The sequence below is a fragment of the Vulpes lagopus genome, chromosome 4 (assembly GCF_018345385.1).
Source record: "Vulpes lagopus strain Blue_001 chromosome 4, ASM1834538v1, whole genome shotgun sequence".
In the NCBI taxonomy this organism is placed as follows: Eukaryota; Metazoa; Chordata; class Mammalia; order Carnivora; family Canidae; genus Vulpes; species Vulpes lagopus.
In genome coordinates this window covers 50,324,793-50,345,225 of record NC_054827.1, presented here as the reverse complement: position 1 = coordinate 50,345,225, position 20,433 = coordinate 50,324,793, and the positions used below count along the sequence as shown (strand labels likewise).

Here is a 20,433-nt window from a genome sequence, read left to right as displayed (position 1 = left end):
CTGACATAGGAGATGCCTCCTATGGAGGATGGGGGTGCTTGGCACAAAGAGGGAGACCTTCAGTAGCCAATTGACTTAGTGTTGAGTTTTGCAAAGCAGAGTTCTCATCTAACTTTCTACATGACCTCGTTTGCTGCTGGCATCTGTATGTTACTTCTCACTGCTCCTAAAGCTTTTTAAATTGTTCTGTGAAGAAGTCTGTAGCCATCTTAATTTCCCCTCCCCTGGTAAGGGATGTACGTACCCTACCTGCTAGGAAGCGTAAATAATTCTGGACACTCAGCCAATTTTTCGGAATCATTTTCCCCCCTGAATAGCCAGTGTCCATTTTATCTTCAGATTCAGCTTTTTCATTCACTTCAGGGAAACATCCTTTTATATCTGAAATAATCTTCTTATTCTCTTCTATTTATTGGAGTCAAAGATACCAATTATCTTCGTGTTGGCTCATCTTTGGTTTCTATATCTATCCTTTTATTCTCTAATGACTTTAGCTACTTTGTCCTGGTTTCTCTGCCTTCTTTATAATTATCATGGGCCTTTTTCTCTGTGGCAGTTGATTCGATTTTTAAGCCATATCTATTCTTTTCCCTGCTAGTTGATTTCTTAAAATCATAATGGCATTGTTTCAGTCCTCACATCATTTCTACCAATAATCTGGTCCCAATTATTTCAGTTCTGTGATCTCTCATTTCCATTGATTCTGTTGTTTTATCATCTCATCTTTGAACTTAAAAAGGAATTGCTACTCATATTTACCATTATGCAGCCATAATCCTTCATCCTTTGGCTACTACTTTTCTCAGTTTATTGCATGAATCTGCTCCATTCTTCCTAGTTTGGTTTCTGCTGATGAATTTTAGCAATAATTTTTGACTGATTTGTGTTACTATTTTTCTTATTTGTTCATTGTTCATAGGTTTTGGAAATGAACAGTTCCGTGATAATGCCTTAATCCAAATTCCAATCAATAGCAAGATTTTTATAAACACTCTTACTGCGTGCTTTTCTCATCATCAACCTTTGATGTTACCCTTATATGTTTTGATGATAATAGCAGTTTAATCTAGTGGAAAATCAGAAGCATTGGCTCTATCTGTGCATATCTAATATAATTTTATCATGTTCTGAAATTGGCTGTAAATTACTATTTGTTGCCAGGAGGAACCTGATCATCCTTTATTCCCTTCTTCTGACTATAGTAAAAACTACAAAAATGTAGATTTCAAGTTATCACCAGTTACCACATGAACGTTTGTGTACCATCTAATGACATTTTTACTCTTTTTTTTTTTTAATTTTTTATTTATTTATGATAGTCACAGAGAGATAGAGAGAGAGAAGCAGAGACACAGGCGGAGGGAGAAGCAGGCTCCATGCACCGGGAGTCTGATGTGGGATTCGATCCCGGGTCTCCAGGATCGCGCCCTGGGCCAAAGGCAGGCGCCAAACCGCTGCGCCACCCAGGGATCCCCTCTTTTTTTTTTTTTTGCCAGTGTGATAGTTTTAGTTATGCATCGGTGAGTAGGCCACTTCATAGGTGGTATTTCTGTATCCCTGAGTAAAATTAACCTCCCTGGAACAGTCTGCTAAGTACCAAGTGTGGATGCCTGAACTAGGACATTTTCGGTATAGCACACCTATCGCAGACTCCACCAGCAATTTAACATGACTGTCTTGCTCTGTTGACCTGTTTTATACTGAATAGAAGGAAGAGATGCATTAAAATGAGATTTTTATTTGACATTACTAGTTGAAACCTTAAAATTCTATTTTCTTGCCCAAACTTTTATATGAATGTGACCCACTTAAAGTAAACACCTGTCATTATGTCTGTGATTTTTTTTTTTCTTAAATCCTTTTCATTGGGGCACGCAGTATCTGGAAAAATCACTTCCTTTTTCTGATGATAGTAGAGTTGAAATGCCTAGTTAAATGCCACATTAACAAAACAGGTAAAGAGTGGACAGCTAGTTTTCACTTTTTTTGTTAGTTTATCACTGACCAGACCTCCTGAAATCCTGATATGTAAACTTTGATCTTTTTTTGTTTTATTTTGCCTATGAGTATGTTTAAAAAAATCAAACTGCTGAAAAACACAGGGGTCACTGTGAATAATCTTTATCTGGTCTCAGATTTCCCTTTAATTATTTGAAAAGGAATCAAAGCTCCTTTTCCTTCTATTCTTCCCTTCTTCTGTAATCTCCTTTGGCTGTTTTAATTCGGTTGAGGAGCTCTACATGGTTCTCATCTCCCTCCCTCTGCCACGGGGGTGGAAGCTGAGAGGGTCAGAAGGTGAAGTAATCTGAGCAGTTTCATATGTAATAATCCCTTCAAACTGTATGAGGGGTAGAGTTCATTCTGTCCTTCTTGGCATCAAGAAATAGACCCAGGGAAGTTGAGTAGCTTGGCTAGTCTGACTCCAAAGCCTCTACTTTTCTTCACAAAGTAGAGATTTATTCAAGGGGGGAAATCTGGTTTGGAAACCAAGTACAGTGCAGTGGTTAAGAGCATGGTCTTTTGAATCAGAAAGATTGATTAGGAAGAAATTAACTTCCTTGTGAGTTGATTTCATCTCTTTGTTACTGTTACTGGGGCCTGAGTCAGTGCTCATAGTTCTTACCATAAAATACAAATTCGTTGAAAAGAAGCTTAGAAAAAAATCTAATATGAGAGCAGGTTCCGAAGCAAGGCTGACTTAGTAATTAGTAACTTCACTTGGAGCTCTGGATCCCGGACAACCAGTGGGTTCAAATTGCCTGTAGTTGGATGGACTCTGTCCACAGTTCCTGCTCTGTTAAGATATCTGATTCCCAAATAGTGATTCACAGTTGTTGAAAGAAGTTTTGAAATTGGAGTCCCACAAATGTTAGGGTTAGGATGTGTCAATTTCATGAGAAACACAACATGGATACATGTTTCTTCAAATCTGATGCCATATTGATTGTTTTACCCAAAGAACACTTGGTTAGCTGAGATAAGCTCAAGTAAAAAGAGTTGTTGAAGGATATGGGGCATCAGTTGGAACATAGGGCAGGAGTATGGCTGGACCTCCCAGGAACCAGAAAACTCAAAAACTGAAGGTGTTTGCTTCATCTTTAAGAGTCTCTTTAATTTCTGGTTCTCTTTGTATTTTCTCTTTTTACAGTGTTCCACAGCACAGTACAGCATTCATATACTTTAGTTTTGTGAGTGTATTTGAATTGCTGCTGGACGCCCGCTGGCTCTGATGACCATCATGGCCCATGTTGATAAAGTCATTTACTAAGTGTGGCCACTAAGGCCTTCAGCAGAAGATACAGATTTGTCGAGAATGACCCTGTAGGGAAGAACAGATGCTGGAAGGCTGTGTGTTAACTCATCTTTTTATAAAAGAAAGGTCTAGAAATTAGTTGTGTGTGTTTTTAAAGCATGGCAGCTCAGTTTCCCACTGAAACTTCTGGCATTATTGGATGGCATGATGCCTCAATGGCATGCCAGCTGTTTATGAGAAAATAATTCTCTTGAAAGTTGATGCTGCCAACCTAAATTTGTAAGTTTGCTGTTGTCACCTTCTAATAAATGTTGAATGTTGATTATCATTTTCTTTTGGTTTTCTTCCAGAGATACGAAGACTATGGAATGACTCCTCCATCAGGTCCATTGCCGAGGTAAAGGTTTCAGGAGAAAATGCATTAGGACTTCCTCACATAGGTTGTTTTTAAAAATTTTGGAAATTCAGTTCTTTGAGCTAATAGCAGATGTGAAACTTCTGAGTTGTGTGTTTCTTGGGCTAATCTGAAGAGGAGAAGAAAGGTGGAATTTAAGTTCTGCTTCCAGGAATGACAGACTAGATAATTTACTGAGGGCAACTGGAAAAGCTAGAGAAGATTTTAAAATAAAGCAAAACCAAACCCAGATAGCTAACAGAGCAGTGAAGTGGTATGGGGCCAAGATCCAGGAAATCTAGAGTGAGGAGCCCTACCCTTTGAGCGAACTTTCTCCTAAGTGTGCCTGCTAATTGTGGAGGAGGTGACTGAGAAGCTGAGCAAAACTTTGGACAGACTCATGGGGCTTGGAGTCTTGAAAATTCGACATAGTAAAAGTTGTGAGACACATCTCAAGGCATGCTTAGGGGGGACTTCGATGCCTTAAATGAATCAAAACATATTTGAAAAGAAAAATGGCTGAAAATCAATGATCTAAGCATCCATATCAGTGTTTAAAGAAATCTAATTAAACCTAAAGGAAGTAGAAGGAAGGAAATAATAAAAATAAGAAGAGAATTTAATGAATTAGGGGCACCTAGGTGGTTCAGTTGGTTGAGCATCTGCTTTCAGCTCAGGTACCGATCCTGGGGTCCTGGGATGGAGCCCCACTTCAGGTTCCCTGCGCAGTGGGGAGTCTGCTTCTCCTTCTCCCTCTGCCCCTGCTCATGTTCTCTTTTGCTCACTCTCTCTCTCAAAAAAATAAATAAAATCTTAAAAAAAATAAATTAATGAAACAGAATAGAAATACCGTAGTGAAGATTGACAAAGCTAGAAGTTAGTTCTTTGAAAAAAGCTAATAAAATTGATAAATCCCTGAAAAGCTTGATCAAGTAATTTGTGTATCATTATCAATAAGAGGAATGAGAAAGAACATATTAATCCAGATCTTTCAGAACTTAAAGAGATTTTGACAGATTTTTAAAAGATTTTACAGATGTTAAAATTTTTTGAACACATTTTTTGTTAGATTTAAAATGGAAAAATTCTGGAGCACCTGGCTGGTTCAGTCGGTGAGCATGCAATTCTTGATCTTAGGGTTGTGAGTTCAAGCCCCACTTTGGGGGTAGAGTTTACTCCAAAAAGTAAATTAAGTAGAAATTTCTTTTTTTCAAAATAAAGTGGAAAAATTCCTAGAAAGAGAAAACCTGAATTGTTATATAACTATTAAAGAGATTGAAATCATTCCTAAAATTCATCCCACAAAGAAAACTTTGGGCTTCAATTGTAAATTCTACCAAAAACACCAAAGGAAAGAAACATGCCAGTGTTCTTCAAATTTATCTAAAGAATATCAAAACAGAGATTGTTCTCCACCTCATTCTTTGAGACTGCTTACTTAACCTTAATATCAAGGATGAGACAAGGATAGGGAAATTGTAGGAAAGAAAACATTAAAAAACTCATGAACATAGATGCAGAAACTTGAAACTAAATATAGGAAACATATCTAGCATTGTATACGAAAGGATATCATGTCACTGCTAAACTGGATTTATTCCAATAATGCAAGGGTAATTTAATATTTTGAAAAATCAACCAATCCAATTCACAACTCTGAAGAGAATAAAAGAGGCAAATCTCACTTCATAAATACAGCATTTGATAAAACTCAACATCCATTTGTGGTAAAAATCTTAGCAAACAAAGAATAGAAGGGAACTTGTCTAATCTGGTAACAGTTATCCCAGCAAATGATTTCATGTTGAAATGTTAAAAGCTCTCCTTTAGAGAACAGGGGCAAGACAAAGACACATGCCTGCATTACCTCTGATCACCGTTGCCCTGGGAGTCCTAGATAGTGTAATGAACAAAAAGAAAGAAAGAAAGAAAGAAAGAGAGAGAGAGAAAAAGAGAGAGAGAGAGAGACAGAGAGAAAGAAAGAAAGAAAGAAAGAAAGAAAGAAAGAAAGAAAGAAAAAGAAAAAAAGAAAGAAAAGAAGAAAGAAAAAGAGATGAAGGAATTCAAGGAATTAAATAATAATGTTATTATTCTTAAATATTTTCAAGTAGAAAATCCTCAAATGTCAACACATAAATTGTTAGAATTAAGAGAATTTAGCAAAGATAAATTATAAAATAGCTGGATATAAGATCAATATACAGAAATTTGTTTTATTTCTGTTTATGAGCAACAGACAAAAACTTTTAAAGGTACTGCATAAATTAGCATTAAAAAATATAAAATATCTCAATTAATCTCACCAAAAATGATCAAGCCCTCTAAAGAAAATGTTCATGGATTGGGCAATTCAGTATTTTAAAAATATATATCTCCAGTAAGTGATCTACAGATTCATTGTGATCCCATTCAAAATCCTAGTAGTTTATTGTCTTTAAAAAAATATGTGGAAATGCAAAGGGCCAACAATATTCAAGACACTTTGAGAAAAAGAAAAATAGTGTGTGAGAACTATTCTGAAGATTGTAACTTACTGTAAGGTAATGAAGACAATATGGTGTCACTGTAAAGCTAGACAAATAGACCAGAGGAACAGAGTGGAGAGTCCATAAACAGACCCACACATGAGTAGACAAGTGATTTATTACAAAGAAGGAATTGTGGAAAACCAGAGTTAATCTCAGAAATAATACTCCACTATCCTTTCAATGACCACAAGTCACACAGGAGTAGGAATATTATCTGTTTCCTCATTTTTTCTTTTCTTTATTTACTCTCATTTTCCGAGGGGCTTATTTTATTTTTCCCCAACCCAGGCACTGCTTTTGTGGTCCAAAAACAACAAAGGTAAAGAGAGCACCTGAGGATGAGGTGATTCAGAGCAGAAGTTAATGACGGGGGAGGGGGGGCATCTGATCTTGTTTGCCCAGTTCAGTTCAGTTTACACCTGTTTTCTAGTGGAATTATTAATAACTTTTAACTCTCCAAAGCGGTCTGGTTTTGATGACCAGTTTTATGGTTACTTAAGTTAAAGGATTCTGGGGGATTTGGATCACACTGAACTGTGAACACACAGTTTAGGATTAAAAGGATGCAAATCGGGACGCCTAAGTGGCTCAGTGGTTGAATGTCTGCCTTCAGCTCAGGGTACAATCCCGGACCCCGGGATTGAGTCCCACATCAGGCTCCTTGCAGGAAGCCTGCTTCTCCCTCTGCCTGTGTCTCAGCCTCTCTCTGTGTCTCTCATGAATAAATAAATAAAATATTTTTTAAAATTTAAAAAGCATCTCTTTAAAAAAAAAAAGGATGCAAATGTAGCTGGAGGAGGATAATTGGGTAAAGTAGAAATAACTAAAGGGCAAAAGCTGGTTCTTGGGTGGATGGTCAAGAGAGTATGATTTGATTAGGTGAATTCCAGTATGTAGACACTGAAGGAGGAACATGCCTTATGTTACACTCTGAGGTCTGTAAGGTCAGAGATGTCAGACATCTCTCTCTCTGAACTCAACTTAAAAAGTAACAGTGATCTAAAAAGAGCAATATAAATAGCGTAGGTTTCAATTTACAAGATGTGCTCCAGAAATAACACTATAGAATAGGGGCAAGTCCATCTGTGTTCTCATCAGACTAGTTTGATCTGTTAATTACTGGTTGACTGTCATTTGCAAAGAACTGTAATTGGACTATCATGTTTTTTCCTTCTTGAGTTTCTTCAGAGAACGGTTTTCAAAGTGGGATTTTCAGACCCCTAGAGGGTCTTTGAGACCCTTTTAGGAGGCTGGGAGGGCCTATGAAGTCAAAACTGTTTCATAATAATATGAAAGCATTATTTGACTTTTTTTTTTTTTTTTATTGTGTTGATGCCTATACTGAGGGGCAGAAACAGTGGTGGATGAAACTGCTAGAACCTTAGCATGCATCAAGACAGAGGCACCAAATGGCCTGAGTAGTCATCATATTCTTCACCACTGTGCAATCACAGTTTTTAAAAAAATTCCAGTTTGTTAGTTATGTTAGCATGTCCTTGATGAAGTAGTAAAAATTACTAATTTTAAAAACATAAAGCCCTTGAGTCCTTAGTAGTCTGTAGGACAAAAAAGGAATTACGTATTAAGCATTCTGTGCATGGAATTTTGAAGGAAAAGCACCTGTTCAGTTGTTTATGTTAAGAACTGGTCTGTACCGTTGCTGTTTTTTTTTGTCTGAAAGATCAATCGCAGACGACATTATTCAGACTTGGGTTGTTTGGCACTGTCTTGAAAATAAAGGAAGTGAGCCTGTCACTTCAAGAAAAATAACTGATAGGATTTGTGGCCAGTGATAAAATTGAGCTTTCAAGTGAAAATTTGAATTTTGAAAACTTTGGTCTGCCCCTGGGTACTTGACAACTTCCTACTATTTAGAAGACTTTTCTGATGAGCTCAATGGTAATATTAATGAATGTCATTTTTTTTGGATACTACCAAATGAAATGTATCAATATCTAGAAAGTCTGCATAACTCAATGAACTAATATTTTCCAAATGACTCATATGGTAAAAGCATGCATGGGTCCATTCAAAGTGCAAAATGGACCAGTGGGTTTTAATGTAACAGAGTATAAAAAGTTAACTGATACTATTTCAGATTCCATATTGCCACTAAACCTTAAGGAAACTGCTGAATTTTGGTGTATCAAAGAAGAATATTTGTCTATAATATTACTTGAATATTATATGTAAAGACTACTAAGTCCTCCTTGTCCAACTATGTAATTATGTGAGTTCAGATTTTCTTCTTAAAATAACTTACAGCAACTGACTGAATACAAAGTATATGAGAATCCAGATGTCTTCTGTTAGGAAAATTTGAAAAAATTCAAAACTCTTCTTGCTCTTTTGCAGGAAGGGGGTTAGAAAATATAGTTAATTTCATGAGAAAATGTTAAGCTAAGATGCTTAATATTGTTATTTTTAGATTAATTTTAAACATAGGTATTTAAAAATGTTTTTAATTCCGAATGCAAGAAATATTTATAGATATAATTCACATTAACAGAAGTTCTCAGGAGTCCTCAATAATTTAGAGGTGTCCTGAGACCAAAAAGTTTGGGAACCCCTGTTAGAGCACTGGTTTTCAGCCTTGATGATTATAAGGATCATCTGTGCAACTCTAAAAACTGTCATATCTGGTTTGCACCTTTAGAGATTCTGTTTTCATTGGTCTGGGGTACAGCATGGACATCGGGGTTTTTAGAAAATGATAACATGCCGCCGAGGTTGGGAATCACTTTAGTTCGATGCTGGAGATGCACGGGGTTTGTAAACTAAGGCATTTCTTCAGTCGCCCTGCAGAGATTGATCAAGCATCAGCTATATTCCAGGCACCGTTCTTAACACTGGAGGTATATCAGTGAGCAAACAGAAAATGTCACTGTCCTTCGAGAGCTTATGTTCTAGGAGAAGAGATGGAAAATACACCAGTAGAGAGATAGGTCTTATTTTTCTGTAGGGCCGAAGGTGGAACTTATTAATAAAGTACCAGAGCCAGGGTCAGGTGTGGTCCTGATGCTTGGGCTTGCTTTGCCTTCAGACCAGGTTTTGGCCCCGGGTTACTGCAATCTTCAGAGCTGCTGCCTCCCGAGCCGCAGCAGCCACAGGCATCGGCTGAAGCCCCGTTTGCCACCCGAGGGATCTACTCTGAGGACGTGCCATCGGTGGCCCGGCCACGACCTGTCGGGGGCACCACAGGTATGTATGGCTATTTAGCTTGCATTTCTGAACTAGACAACCCTTGCTTTTTTTGGCTACATTCTGGCAGAGTACATTTCAGACTACCTAGGGTTTTGCTGTCACAGCATTCGGTGACATCCGCACTGGTCTGAGCCTTGTTCCCCTGGATCCTGGTGGAGGTGTAGTCAGGGGACGTGGGAAGAGAGAGTGGCTGAGATCCCAAGACGGACACCCTCTTGATTTGTCCCTAAGTCTGTGTCTCAGAAGCTGTCCCTTCGCATGGAAGTCACAGCAGAACTCTTCCAGGGAAAACATTTCTAAATTCTTACGATAAACGGAAAGATCTATTGCCATGCACTTGATATGCTGTTAAAACAAGTGTTTGTTTTAAAGAAGGCACTTTTCCAGCTTGGGATAAGCAACTCTAAACGTTGCTGGCCAGTGACCTGAAGGAGATTTTTGTTTCTAGTCCTGGTGACGAGAGGGACACTGCTCATAGGTGCCAGGCAGGGTCCAGCATGGCTGAGCTGAGGTTCTTATATGGCACTTGGCTGGTCTGCCCCTGCAGTTTACTTGAGATCTGGGTTTGAACCCCAGAATTAAAAATTGCTGTTTCGTGTCATGAAACTCCAGCTCATGAATAGTTGATACTCTGAATGCTCTGTTTGGTGCTGTTCATTGTTCTTAAACATCTGTGGATACCAGGCTTTCTTTTTTTGTACAGCTCAGCATACTCTTGAAAAATCCAAGTTCATTATACCTACCTACCTACCTATGTTTCATTACGAGGGCTCAAAGTCACTCTTTTATTTTCCTTTTTATTTTATTTTCATTTCTTCACCTTCCTGTTGGAAGATTTAATAAGAGACCGAAGCTTTAATAAGAGGAGCTGTTACATGTTAAATAGTTGGTATTTTTACTATTTTCTAACTTTCTGGGTAATACCTACCTTTATAAAGTCATCAAGGAACTAGTTTAAGCCAATTCAAAACTTGTAATAATTGGTGGATAATTACGCATTATGGTTTCCTCATAAGGTTCTTGTATGTTGCATTGTTTGTCAATCAACAAAACAAATGATATATCTGGATATCCTATAGGATTTCATATATTTTACACATGCTGTGCTTACAGTGAGTTTTTGTTTCTTCTGCAAATTATTGCTTATTTGAATGTTGGTTGTGCATTACATATCCCAAACAGAATTCAGACATACTTACCTTTAATCTAAAAGAATGGAGAAATGGTACATATAAAACATTTGAAGAGGCCTTTATTTTCTAATAATTTCGATAAGAGATTAAGTTGTATAAAAATTTGTATAAAAGTAAAGGAAAATAGTATCTAGGGAGGTGTATTCAGCAGATAGATATATCCACGAGGTATTTTTATTAGAGGATGATTCATATAAATTGACAAGTGGACAGATTTCAGAGCATAAATGGGCAAAGGACAGGAAGAGTGAATTCACAGAAGGAGTATTTGTGTGAGGCGTGTATCATGTGAAAGTAAACCTGTGAAAAATGCCCGGTTTTGAAAATTACCAAGGAAATGCACAGTAAAACCATGGTGAGACACCATTTCAGTCACGGAGCTTTTCATAGTAATGTAGCAAGACAACATTAGTATCCACTTTCTTTCTCTCTAGAGTGGGCATAATGTATTAGTATTTAACCTCCTGGGGTTGTTTTAAGGATTAACAGAAGATAACAGATGTAAAGGATTCAAAATGATGCCTGGCATGTTGTAAACTTTCAATGACTATCAGCTGCAATTGTTATATTTTCAATGATGATATAAATCAGTAAACATTTGGAAAGCAGCTGGGCAATTTGACTTACCAAGCTTTGGATTTGGTAATTCCACTTTGGAGAATCTAGGATCCTCCTCCCCAAAGAAATCCAAATAGTGGGGGAAAAAAATACATGTGCAAAGATATTTATCAGTGCATTCATAATAGTGAACAATTGTGAGCCCCCTAAATGTTTAGTAATAAGGGAATTAGTAAATTATACATCTATTCATTTATTATTAATTACTTAATTTCATTTTAGTATTTTTTTTAATTCCAGTATACTTAACATACCATGTTATATTAGTTTTAGGCATACAATATAGTGATGCAGCATTTCTATACATTACGCAGTGCCCATCAAGATAAGTGGACTCTTAATCTCCTTCACTTATTTCACCCATCCCCCACCTACCTCTCCTTTGGTAGCTATCGGTTTGTTTTCTATAGTTAAGAGTCTCTTGTTTGTGTCTTTTTGTTGTTGTTGTTCATCTGTTTTGTTTCTTAAATTCTGCAGGAGTGAAATCATACAGTATTTATCTTCCTCTGACTGACTTATTTCACTTAGCACTATACCCTCTAGCTCCATCTCTGTTGTTGCAAATGGCAAAATTTCATTCTTTTTTATGGCTGAGTAATATTCCATTGTGTATACATACACCGCGTCTTCTTTATCCATTGATCTATTGATGGATACTTGGGTTAAATAGTATCCATAATTTGGCTATTACAAATAACGCTGCTATAAACATAGGGGATGCATGTATCTTCTTGCGTTAGTGTTTTCATGGGGTAAATACCACTAGTGGAATTACTGGATTGTAGGGTAGTTCTATTTTTAATTTTTTGAGGAACCTGAGTGGCTTCACCAGTTTGCATTCCAACCAATAGTGCATGAGAGCTCCTTTTTCTTCACATCCTCACCAACACTTGTTGCTTCTTATGTTTTTTACTTTAACCATTCTGACAGGTGTGAGGTGATATCTCATTGTGGATTTGATTTGCATTTCCCTGATGATGAGTGGTGTTGAGCATCTTTTCATGTGTCTGCTGGCCATCTGGATGTCTTCCTTGGAGAAATGTCTGTTCATGTCTTCTGCCCATTTTTAATTGGATTATTTGTGGGTTTTTTGGTATTGAGTAGTATCAGTTCTTTATGTATTTCAGATACTAACCCTTTATTGGATATATCACTTGCAAATATCTTTTCCCATTTCATAGATTGCCTTTTTGTTTTGTTGATTGTTTCCTTTGCTGTGCAAAAGGTTTTAACTTTGATATGGTCCCAATAGTTTATTTTTGCTTTTGTTGCCCTTGCCCCGTGAGACATATCTAGAAAAATGCTGGTTTGGCTGATGTCAGAGAAGTTACTGTCTGAGCTCTCTTCTAGGATTTTTATGGTTTCAGGTCTCACATTTAAGTCTTTAATCCATTCTGAATTTATTTTTGTGTGTAGTTTAAGAAAGTGGTCCAGTTTCATTGTTTTGCATGCTGCTGTCCAGTTTTCCCAACACCATTTGCTGAAGAGGCTGTCTTTTTCCCATTGCATATTCTTGCTTCCTTTGTTAAAGATTAGTTGACCTTATAATTGTGGGTTTATTTCCTGGCTCTCTGTTCTGTGCTATTGATCTGTGTGTCTCTTTTTGTGCCAGTACTGTTATGATAACCACAGCTTTGTACTATATCTTGAAACATGGTTTTATGATATCTCCAGTTTTGTTTTTCTTCTTCAAGATTGCTTTGGCTGTTTAGGTTCTTTTGTGGTTCCATACAAATTTTAGGATTAGTTGTTCTAGTACTTTGTTAGGGATTGCATTAAATCTGTAGATGGCTTTGGGTAGTATAGACATCTAGCAATGAATGTCTTTCCATTTGTTTGTGTCATCTTCATTTTTTTCCATCAGTGTTTTATGGTTTTCAGAATACAGGTTATTCACCTCTTTTGGTTAACTTTGTTTTAGGTATTTTATTATTTTTGGTGCAATAGTAAGTGGCATTGTTTTCTTAATTTCTCTGTCTGATACTTCATTATTAGTACATAGAAGTGCAACAGATTTCTGTATATCGATTTTGTATCCTGTGACCTTACTGAATTCATTTATCAGTTCCAGCACTTTTTTGGTGGAGTCTTGAGTTTTCTATATATAGTATCATATCTCTACAAATAGTGAAAGTTTTGCTTCTTCCTTACCAATTTGAATGCCTTTTATTTCTTTTTGTTATAATTGCTGTGGCTTGGACTTCCAGTATTATGTTGAATAAAAGTGGTGAGAGTAGACATCCTTGTTTTGTTTCCCCTGATCTTGGGGGAAATTTTTTCAGTTTTTCACCATTGAGTTTGATGTTACCTGTGGATTTTTCATATTTGGCCTTTATTATGTTGAAATATGTTCCCTCTAAACCTAGTTTGTTGAGGGTTCTTTTTTTTTTTTAAGATTTTATTTACTCATTCATGAGAGAGAGAGAGAGAGAGAGAGAGGCAGAGACACAGGCAAAGGGAGAAGCAGGCTCCATGCAGGGAGCCCGAAGTGGGACTCTATCCCGGGACTCCAGGATCATGCCCTGGGCCGAAAGCAGGCGCCAAACCACTGAGCCACCCAGGGATCCCGAATGAGGGTTCTTATCATAAGTAGATGTTGTACTTTGTCTAATGCTTTTTCTGCATCTATTGAAATGATCATATTGTTATTATCTTTTGTTGATGTGATGTATCACATTGATTGATGTGGGAATATTGAATTACCCTTGCATCCTAGGTATAAATCTCACTCGATCGTGGTCAATGTTTTTTTAATGCATCCTTCCTCTTCTGTTTTTTTTTGAACAGTTTGACCAGAATAGATAATAACTTTTTTAAACGTTTGGTAGAACTTGGGGCACCTGGGTGGCTCAGTCAGTTAAGTGTCTGACTCTTGATTTTAGCTCAGGTCATCATCTCAGGACTGTGGGATTGAGCGCCACATTGGGCTCCATGCTCAGCAGAGTCTGCATGATATTTTCTCTCTCCCTTGGCTTCTGCTCTCTTTCTCTCTAATAAATAAATACATCTTAAAAAGAATAAATGTTTGGTAGAATTCATCTTTGAAGCCATATGGTTCTGGACTTCTGTCTCTTGGGAGCTTTTTTGATTACTGATTCAATTTCATCACTGGTAATTGGTGTGTTCAAATTTTCTATTTCTTCCTGATTCAGTTTTGGGAGGTTGTATGTTTCTAAGAATTTATCCATTTCTTCTAGATTGTCCAATTTGTTGGCATATAATTTTTCATAATATTTTCTTATAATCTTTTGTATTTCTGTGGTGGTTGTTGTTATTTTTCCCCTTTCATTTCTGATTTTGTTTATTTGAGTCTTTTTTTCTTTTTCGATGAGTCTGGCTAAAGGTTTATCAATTTTGTTAGCTATTTCAAAGAACCAGCTCCTGGTTTCTATTGATCTATTCTATTGTTTTTTTAGTTTCTATTTCATTCATTTGTTCTCTAATATTTTTAAATTTCTTCTTTCTACTGGTTTTAGGTTTTGTTTGTTCTTTTTTCTCTAGCTCCTTTGGGTGTAAGGTTAAGTTGTTTGAGATTTTTCTTTCTTCTTGATAGGCCTGTATTGCAATAAACTTCCCTCTTAGATCAGCTTTTGCTGCATCCCAAAGATTTTGGGCAATTGTGTTTGTTTTCATTTGTGTCCATGTGTTCTTTGATTTCCTCTTTGATTTCTTGGTCAACCCATTCATATTTAGAAGTATGTTATTTAACCTCCGTGTATTTGTGATCTTTCCATATTTTTTCTTGTGGTTGATTTCTAGTTTCATAGTGCTATGATCAGAAGAGATGCATGATATGACTTCAGTCTTTTTTAATTTGTTGAGATTTGTTTTGTGGCCTAACATGATCTATTCTGGAAAATGCTCTATGTACACTTGAGAAGAATGTGTATTCTGGTGTTTTAGGATGGAATGTTTTGAATATATCTTTTAGATCCAAGTGGTCCATTGTGTCATTCAGAGCTATTGTGTCCTTATTGATTTTCTGTTTGGATGATTTATCCACTGATGTAAGGGGGATGTTTAAGCTCCCTACTATCATTTCATTGCTATCAATATTTGTATGTATTTGTTAATAACTGCTTTCTGTATTTGGGTGCTCTTATGTTGGTTGCATAAATATTTACAATTGTTATATCTTCTTTTTGGATTGTTACCTTTATAACTATGTAGTGTCTTTGTATTTTGTTACAGTCTTTGTTTTAAAGTCTATTTTGTCTGATATAAGTATTGCTATCCTGGCTTTCTTTTTCATTTCCATTTGCATGATAAATATTTTTTCATTTCTTCACTTTCAATCTGCATGAGTCTTAGGTCTGAAATGAGTCTCTAGCTTTTTTTATCTACTGTGTCACCCTGTATCTTTTGATTGGTGCATTTAGTTCATTTATATTCAGAATAATTATTGATAGGTATGTCATTTTGTCGCTTGTTTTATGGTTGTTTTTTGTAGTTCTCCTCTATTCCCTTCTCTTGCTCTTAACTTAGTGATATATTTGAATTCTTTTCTCTGTATTTGTTGCTGTTCTATTACTGGTTTTTCCTTGTGGTTACCATTATGTTTGTATATAACATGTTATGCATATTGCAGTCTGTGTTAAATGGATGGCTCCTTAAGTTTGAACCCATTATAAAAGCACTGAGTTTTAACTCCTCACCCTCCCATGTTTTAGGTATATGGTCTCATATTTTATATCGTTTTGTTTTGTGAATCCTTTGACTGATTGTTTTATATATATATGTAAATTATATAAAATATATAAATATATAAAAATATAAAATTATGTATAAAATATATAAATTATTATATAATATAAAGTATATAAAATATATATATATTTGTATGCTTTTATGCTTCCTACTTTTCTTCTTCTTGCTTATGATCTCTTGTTTCTACTCAGAGTCCCCTTTAACATTTCTTGTAAAACGAGTGGTAATGAATTCCTTTAACTTTTGTTTGTCTAGGAGATTCCTTTTATCTCTCTCTATTGGGAATGATAGTTTTGCTGCATAGAGTATTCTTGATTGCAGGTTTTTTCTTTTAGCACTTTGCTTATATCATGTCACACTCCCTTCTGGCCTGTAAAGTTTCTGCTGAAAAATGCACTGATTGCCTTATGGTGCTTCCTTTGTATACAACTCTTTTCTTTTCTCTTGCTGTTTTTAAAACTCTGTTTATCAGTACTTTTTGCCATTTTAATTACTATGTGTTTTGTTATGAATTTCCTTGGGTTAATTTTGTTGGGGGCTCTCTGTGCCTCCAAGATCTGGATTTCTTTTTCCTTCTGCAGATTTGGGAAGTTTTCAGCTATTATTTCAAGTAAATTTCCTGCCCTCTTTTCTCTCTCTTCTTCTGGGATCCTTATAATGCAAATGTTGTACTTGATGGTGTTGCTGAGTTCCCTTAATCTATCTCATTTTTCATTATTCTTTTTTTCATTCTCTTTCTTTCATTTGGGACATATTTCCCTGTCTCTTTATTTTATTTTATTTTATTTTTTGTTTTGTTTTTTTTTTTTTTTTGTCTCTTTATTTTGTAAGTCTCTGTCTCTGTTTCTGTGTGTTAGGAAAGTCAGCCATATCTCCTGCTCTTGACCTTATGAAGAAGAGGTCCTATAGTGTTCTGCAGTGCAATGTCCCTGTTCACCAGAACCTGGTGCTTAAGTGATATCTCCTGTGTGTGTTGCATGCACCCTACTATTGTGGCTGTACAGTTGTCTTTGATGGCTCTATTTGCCTGTTGTGGGCAGGGGTTGGTCCCTTGTTGTTAGTGGGCCACTCTGGGGTCATGTTGGGCTTGTTTTGAGTCAGACCAGGTGTTTGCCAGAGATACAGTAGCACTGAACTGCAGGGTACTTTCCCTTTGTTGTCCCCTGAGAAGCTTTCATTGATTGGCAGGGCTTATAGTCACACCAGATGTTTGCCAACACACCAGTTGGACGGGTGTGTGTGGTTACCTTCCTCTTACCTCAGCGCAGGAATCACTTTTTGAGTGGTGCTGACCCCCGTCATGGCTGCTTGCACTCTGTCATGCTTATGACAGCTCTTTGGATGGATCCTGCCGAGGGTGGAGGGAGCCTGTCTACAGAAGAATGGAGGAACAGGGTGCCCCTTGTTAGCAGGGCTTCTCAGTTCTGCCCTGGGAGGAACCTGGAGCTTCTTTGGAGATATGCTGAGGGCAGGTTGGAGGGGCTGGGCCCACAGGAGTGAGTGGGGGCAGAGTGCACTTATAGCAAACTAGGTGGAGAGTATTTGTGCTGCACTGGTTCCTGCAGGTGTCACCTATACGTAGTCAGGGGGTGCTGGGCAGGGAAATGGCATCTCTGTACCCAGGCATTTTTCAAACTGATGCTTCTATACTGTCTCAAGTGGGAACTCAGTTTCTTCTCACCCCCTGGCTTCCAGAGTTAAGCCTATTCATTTTCAAAGTTCTAGGTGTTAAACCCCACTGTTTATAAGAATTCATGAAGTTGAGCCCCTCTAGTTTTCAAAGCCAAATGATGGGGGATTTGTTTTCCCAGTGCAGGTCTTCTATGCCTGGGGTGTCTGGGGTGGGGTCTCCTCCTCTCCCTTCTCTATGCTGGCAGTGACCTTCCCTCTTGAGGGCTGTCTGGAAGATGTGTTTGGTTCTTGACCATGTCTCTGCCCTTCCTGCCCTTTCTCATGTGACTTCTTCTCTGTGTTTAGCTATGGAGAGTCTGTTCTGCCAATCTTCAGGTCATTTCCTAGTTATTTACACTAATGTGGGTGTTATCTAGCTGTATCTGTGGGATGGAGTGAGCTTAAGGTCCTACTTCACCCTCTTCTCTGGAAGACCCCAATTGTCCAGCTATTTAAAATGAAGAGCTCAGGGACACCTGGGTAGCTCAGTGGTTGAGTGTCTGCCTTTGGCTCAGGTCATGATCCTGGGGTCATGGGATCGAGTCCCGCATCGGGTTCCCTGCAGGGAGCCTGCTTTTCCCTCTGCCTGTGTCTCTGCCTCTCTCTGTGTCTCTCATGAATAAATAAATAAAATCTTTAAGAAATAATAAAATGAAGAGCTCAGAAAGAATCAGAAAAAGAGGATTTAGGATTTACCAATTGCCTCTTCCTTTTATGGTACTTGACCTATTTTATCTCTTTCAATTCTTGAAATAACATCATGGAGTTGATTTTTTATCCCCATTTGAGAATTGAGGCATCAAGGCTCGGTGGGAGTTGTAGCCGACTGCCCAAGGTCACAATGGCAGGGCTGGAGTGCAAACCCATGTTTCCTGGGTGTGATGCCCCACTTGAATCAGGGAGAAAGCCTGTGTTCTATCATTATGTAAACAAAGCAAGGTGCAGAATTGTGTCTGAATTATGATTCCAACTACCACAGTAGTTTTAACACTGTGGTATGCTTTTCTGTCTATGCACTTGTTTGCACCTTGGTAAATGCTGGGGAACAGTGTGCTGCATTTTTATTCTTTGCAGGATTTGCTCAAACAGTGTATATTGAGCAAAGAGTACTGATGGTCCCAATAATTTTAATGACTATTATAAAACTTCAGTAACTGGCAAGAGCTTCTGAAAAGTGTATTGCTCTGATAGGAACCTGGCAGGTTTTTTCTGACCTTTAGTTTTTAGATATCCAAATAAAACTGTAGTATTCCTTATTTTTTTTAATGTATTTGGTTAATGGAGTCTATTAATTTGACAAGTTGAGTAGGAGAGGATTGGAAGATGGAGAGGGCTACCTTTCCTACCTCTGTGAAATCTTTGAACCTTGTAGGACTGGTCGAAACAGCACAGGTGAATTTGATGATTCTCGGCCCTTTTGGAAACAAGTATTTTATTTCACAGTGCTTAAAGATCACTTTTTTCTCCCTTAATCTATGGAATAGGTATAGGAATATATACCATATATATATATGGATATATACCAAAAGTTGATAGAGGAGGAAAATATGTCATTTATACCCCAGCCTTCATAGCTGTCCAATGCTATAGTGTGTCCAAGTGTGGAGAATGAGCTTGAGAGAGATTCCTGGCTTTGCCATCAGTATACCTCACTGAGGAAGCTGTGGGTGTGTGGCTTAAAGTTTTAATAATGACATAGCTAAATTATGGGAAACATGTAGTTAAAAATAAATGGACTTAAACATTCTGAAATATTTCTTTGATTTATGCCACATACCTTTTTTTAAAAAAAATGCATATTGTATTTTATCTCCTTCTAAGTCTCAAAGCCAGAGCAAGAAGGAGCCAGGTTTTACCTTCTTTACACCTCCAAAACCTTCCTCTCCTTTCTCCCCAGTAAGTAAGATCATCCTTACATGTAACCTCTATAGAAATGAATGGAAGGACCCTCTGTTATAGCCTTTATTCCCCATCCTTTGATGTCTAGCCAGGAAAATAAGAACATCACTGTTAGCCATTGTATTAAATGGAAATAAATGGAAATAAAAGCCCATGAACCAAGAAGCCCAAGGTCTGTTTCTCGTAGGAAATGACATTCTCTGGAGATAGAATTGGTGCCATAGTTGAACAGTGCTTATATCCCTTGTCCCTAAGGGAGAACTGTGGTCAGAACCGAAGTGTCTTGGGTGCCTGGATGGCTCAATCTGTTAAGCATCTGACTTTTGGTTTGGCTCAGGTCATGATCTCAGGATTGCTGGGCATGGAGCCTGCTTGAGATTCTTTTTCCCTCTCCTTCTACTATCTGTCTCAAATAAATAAATAAATCTTAAAAAAAAAAAAAAAAAAGAAGAAGAAGAAGAAGAAGAAGAACCAAAGTGTCTTGCCAGGTAGCCTCACTTCCTTGCAAGTGTTGACCAGGCTGCCCCACTATGTTCCTTCAGGTTCCCAGATTCAGCATCTGACACAGGTGGGAATTGCAAGCAGAATTGGAGCCCAACCAGCGGAAATCCCACCAACCAGAGGCGGCCAGTATGGAGGACCTGGCTGGACTTCATATGGGGATGATGAAGCTGGCCGTAGAGAATCTGTAAGTATTTGTGTTTGGGTCATCACTGAAAATTCAGATGTAATCACTTAATTCAGCTGCTTCTGCTTTGAGGACCGCTTTTTAAAGCCTACATAAGTAAAAGTTCTAATAACCTCTCTCACTTTTTTCTCCGTGAATGTATTTTTGCTTGCAGTTTTCAGATAGTAAATTCCCACCCACCTGGAGTGGTAGAATAATTGCACTGAACTTTTGGAAAGTGTATAATTTTTCCTGAGGCAGATTTCGGGCTTAAAGTAGTGATTTCTTTTGGAAATAAC

The 20,433-nt window shown here is 37.4% G+C and overlaps 1 protein-coding gene across 2 annotated transcripts in view; it reads left to right on the top strand.

Moving 5' to 3' along the window:
* Window positions 1-20,433, top strand: part of KIAA1549 (KIAA1549 ortholog) — a 141,377-nt gene that overhangs the window by 113,474 nt on the left and 7,470 nt on the right. For both annotated transcript variants that reach the window (XM_041752367.1, XM_041752365.1), the window contains exons 17-19: window positions 3,604-3,650; window positions 9,219-9,376; window positions 20,010-20,155. In XM_041752367.1, the coding sequence (XP_041608301.1) occupies window positions 3,604-3,650; window positions 9,219-9,376; window positions 20,010-20,155 (351 nt within the window). The remainder of the gene's footprint in view (window positions 1-3,603; window positions 3,651-9,218; window positions 9,377-20,009; window positions 20,156-20,433) is intronic.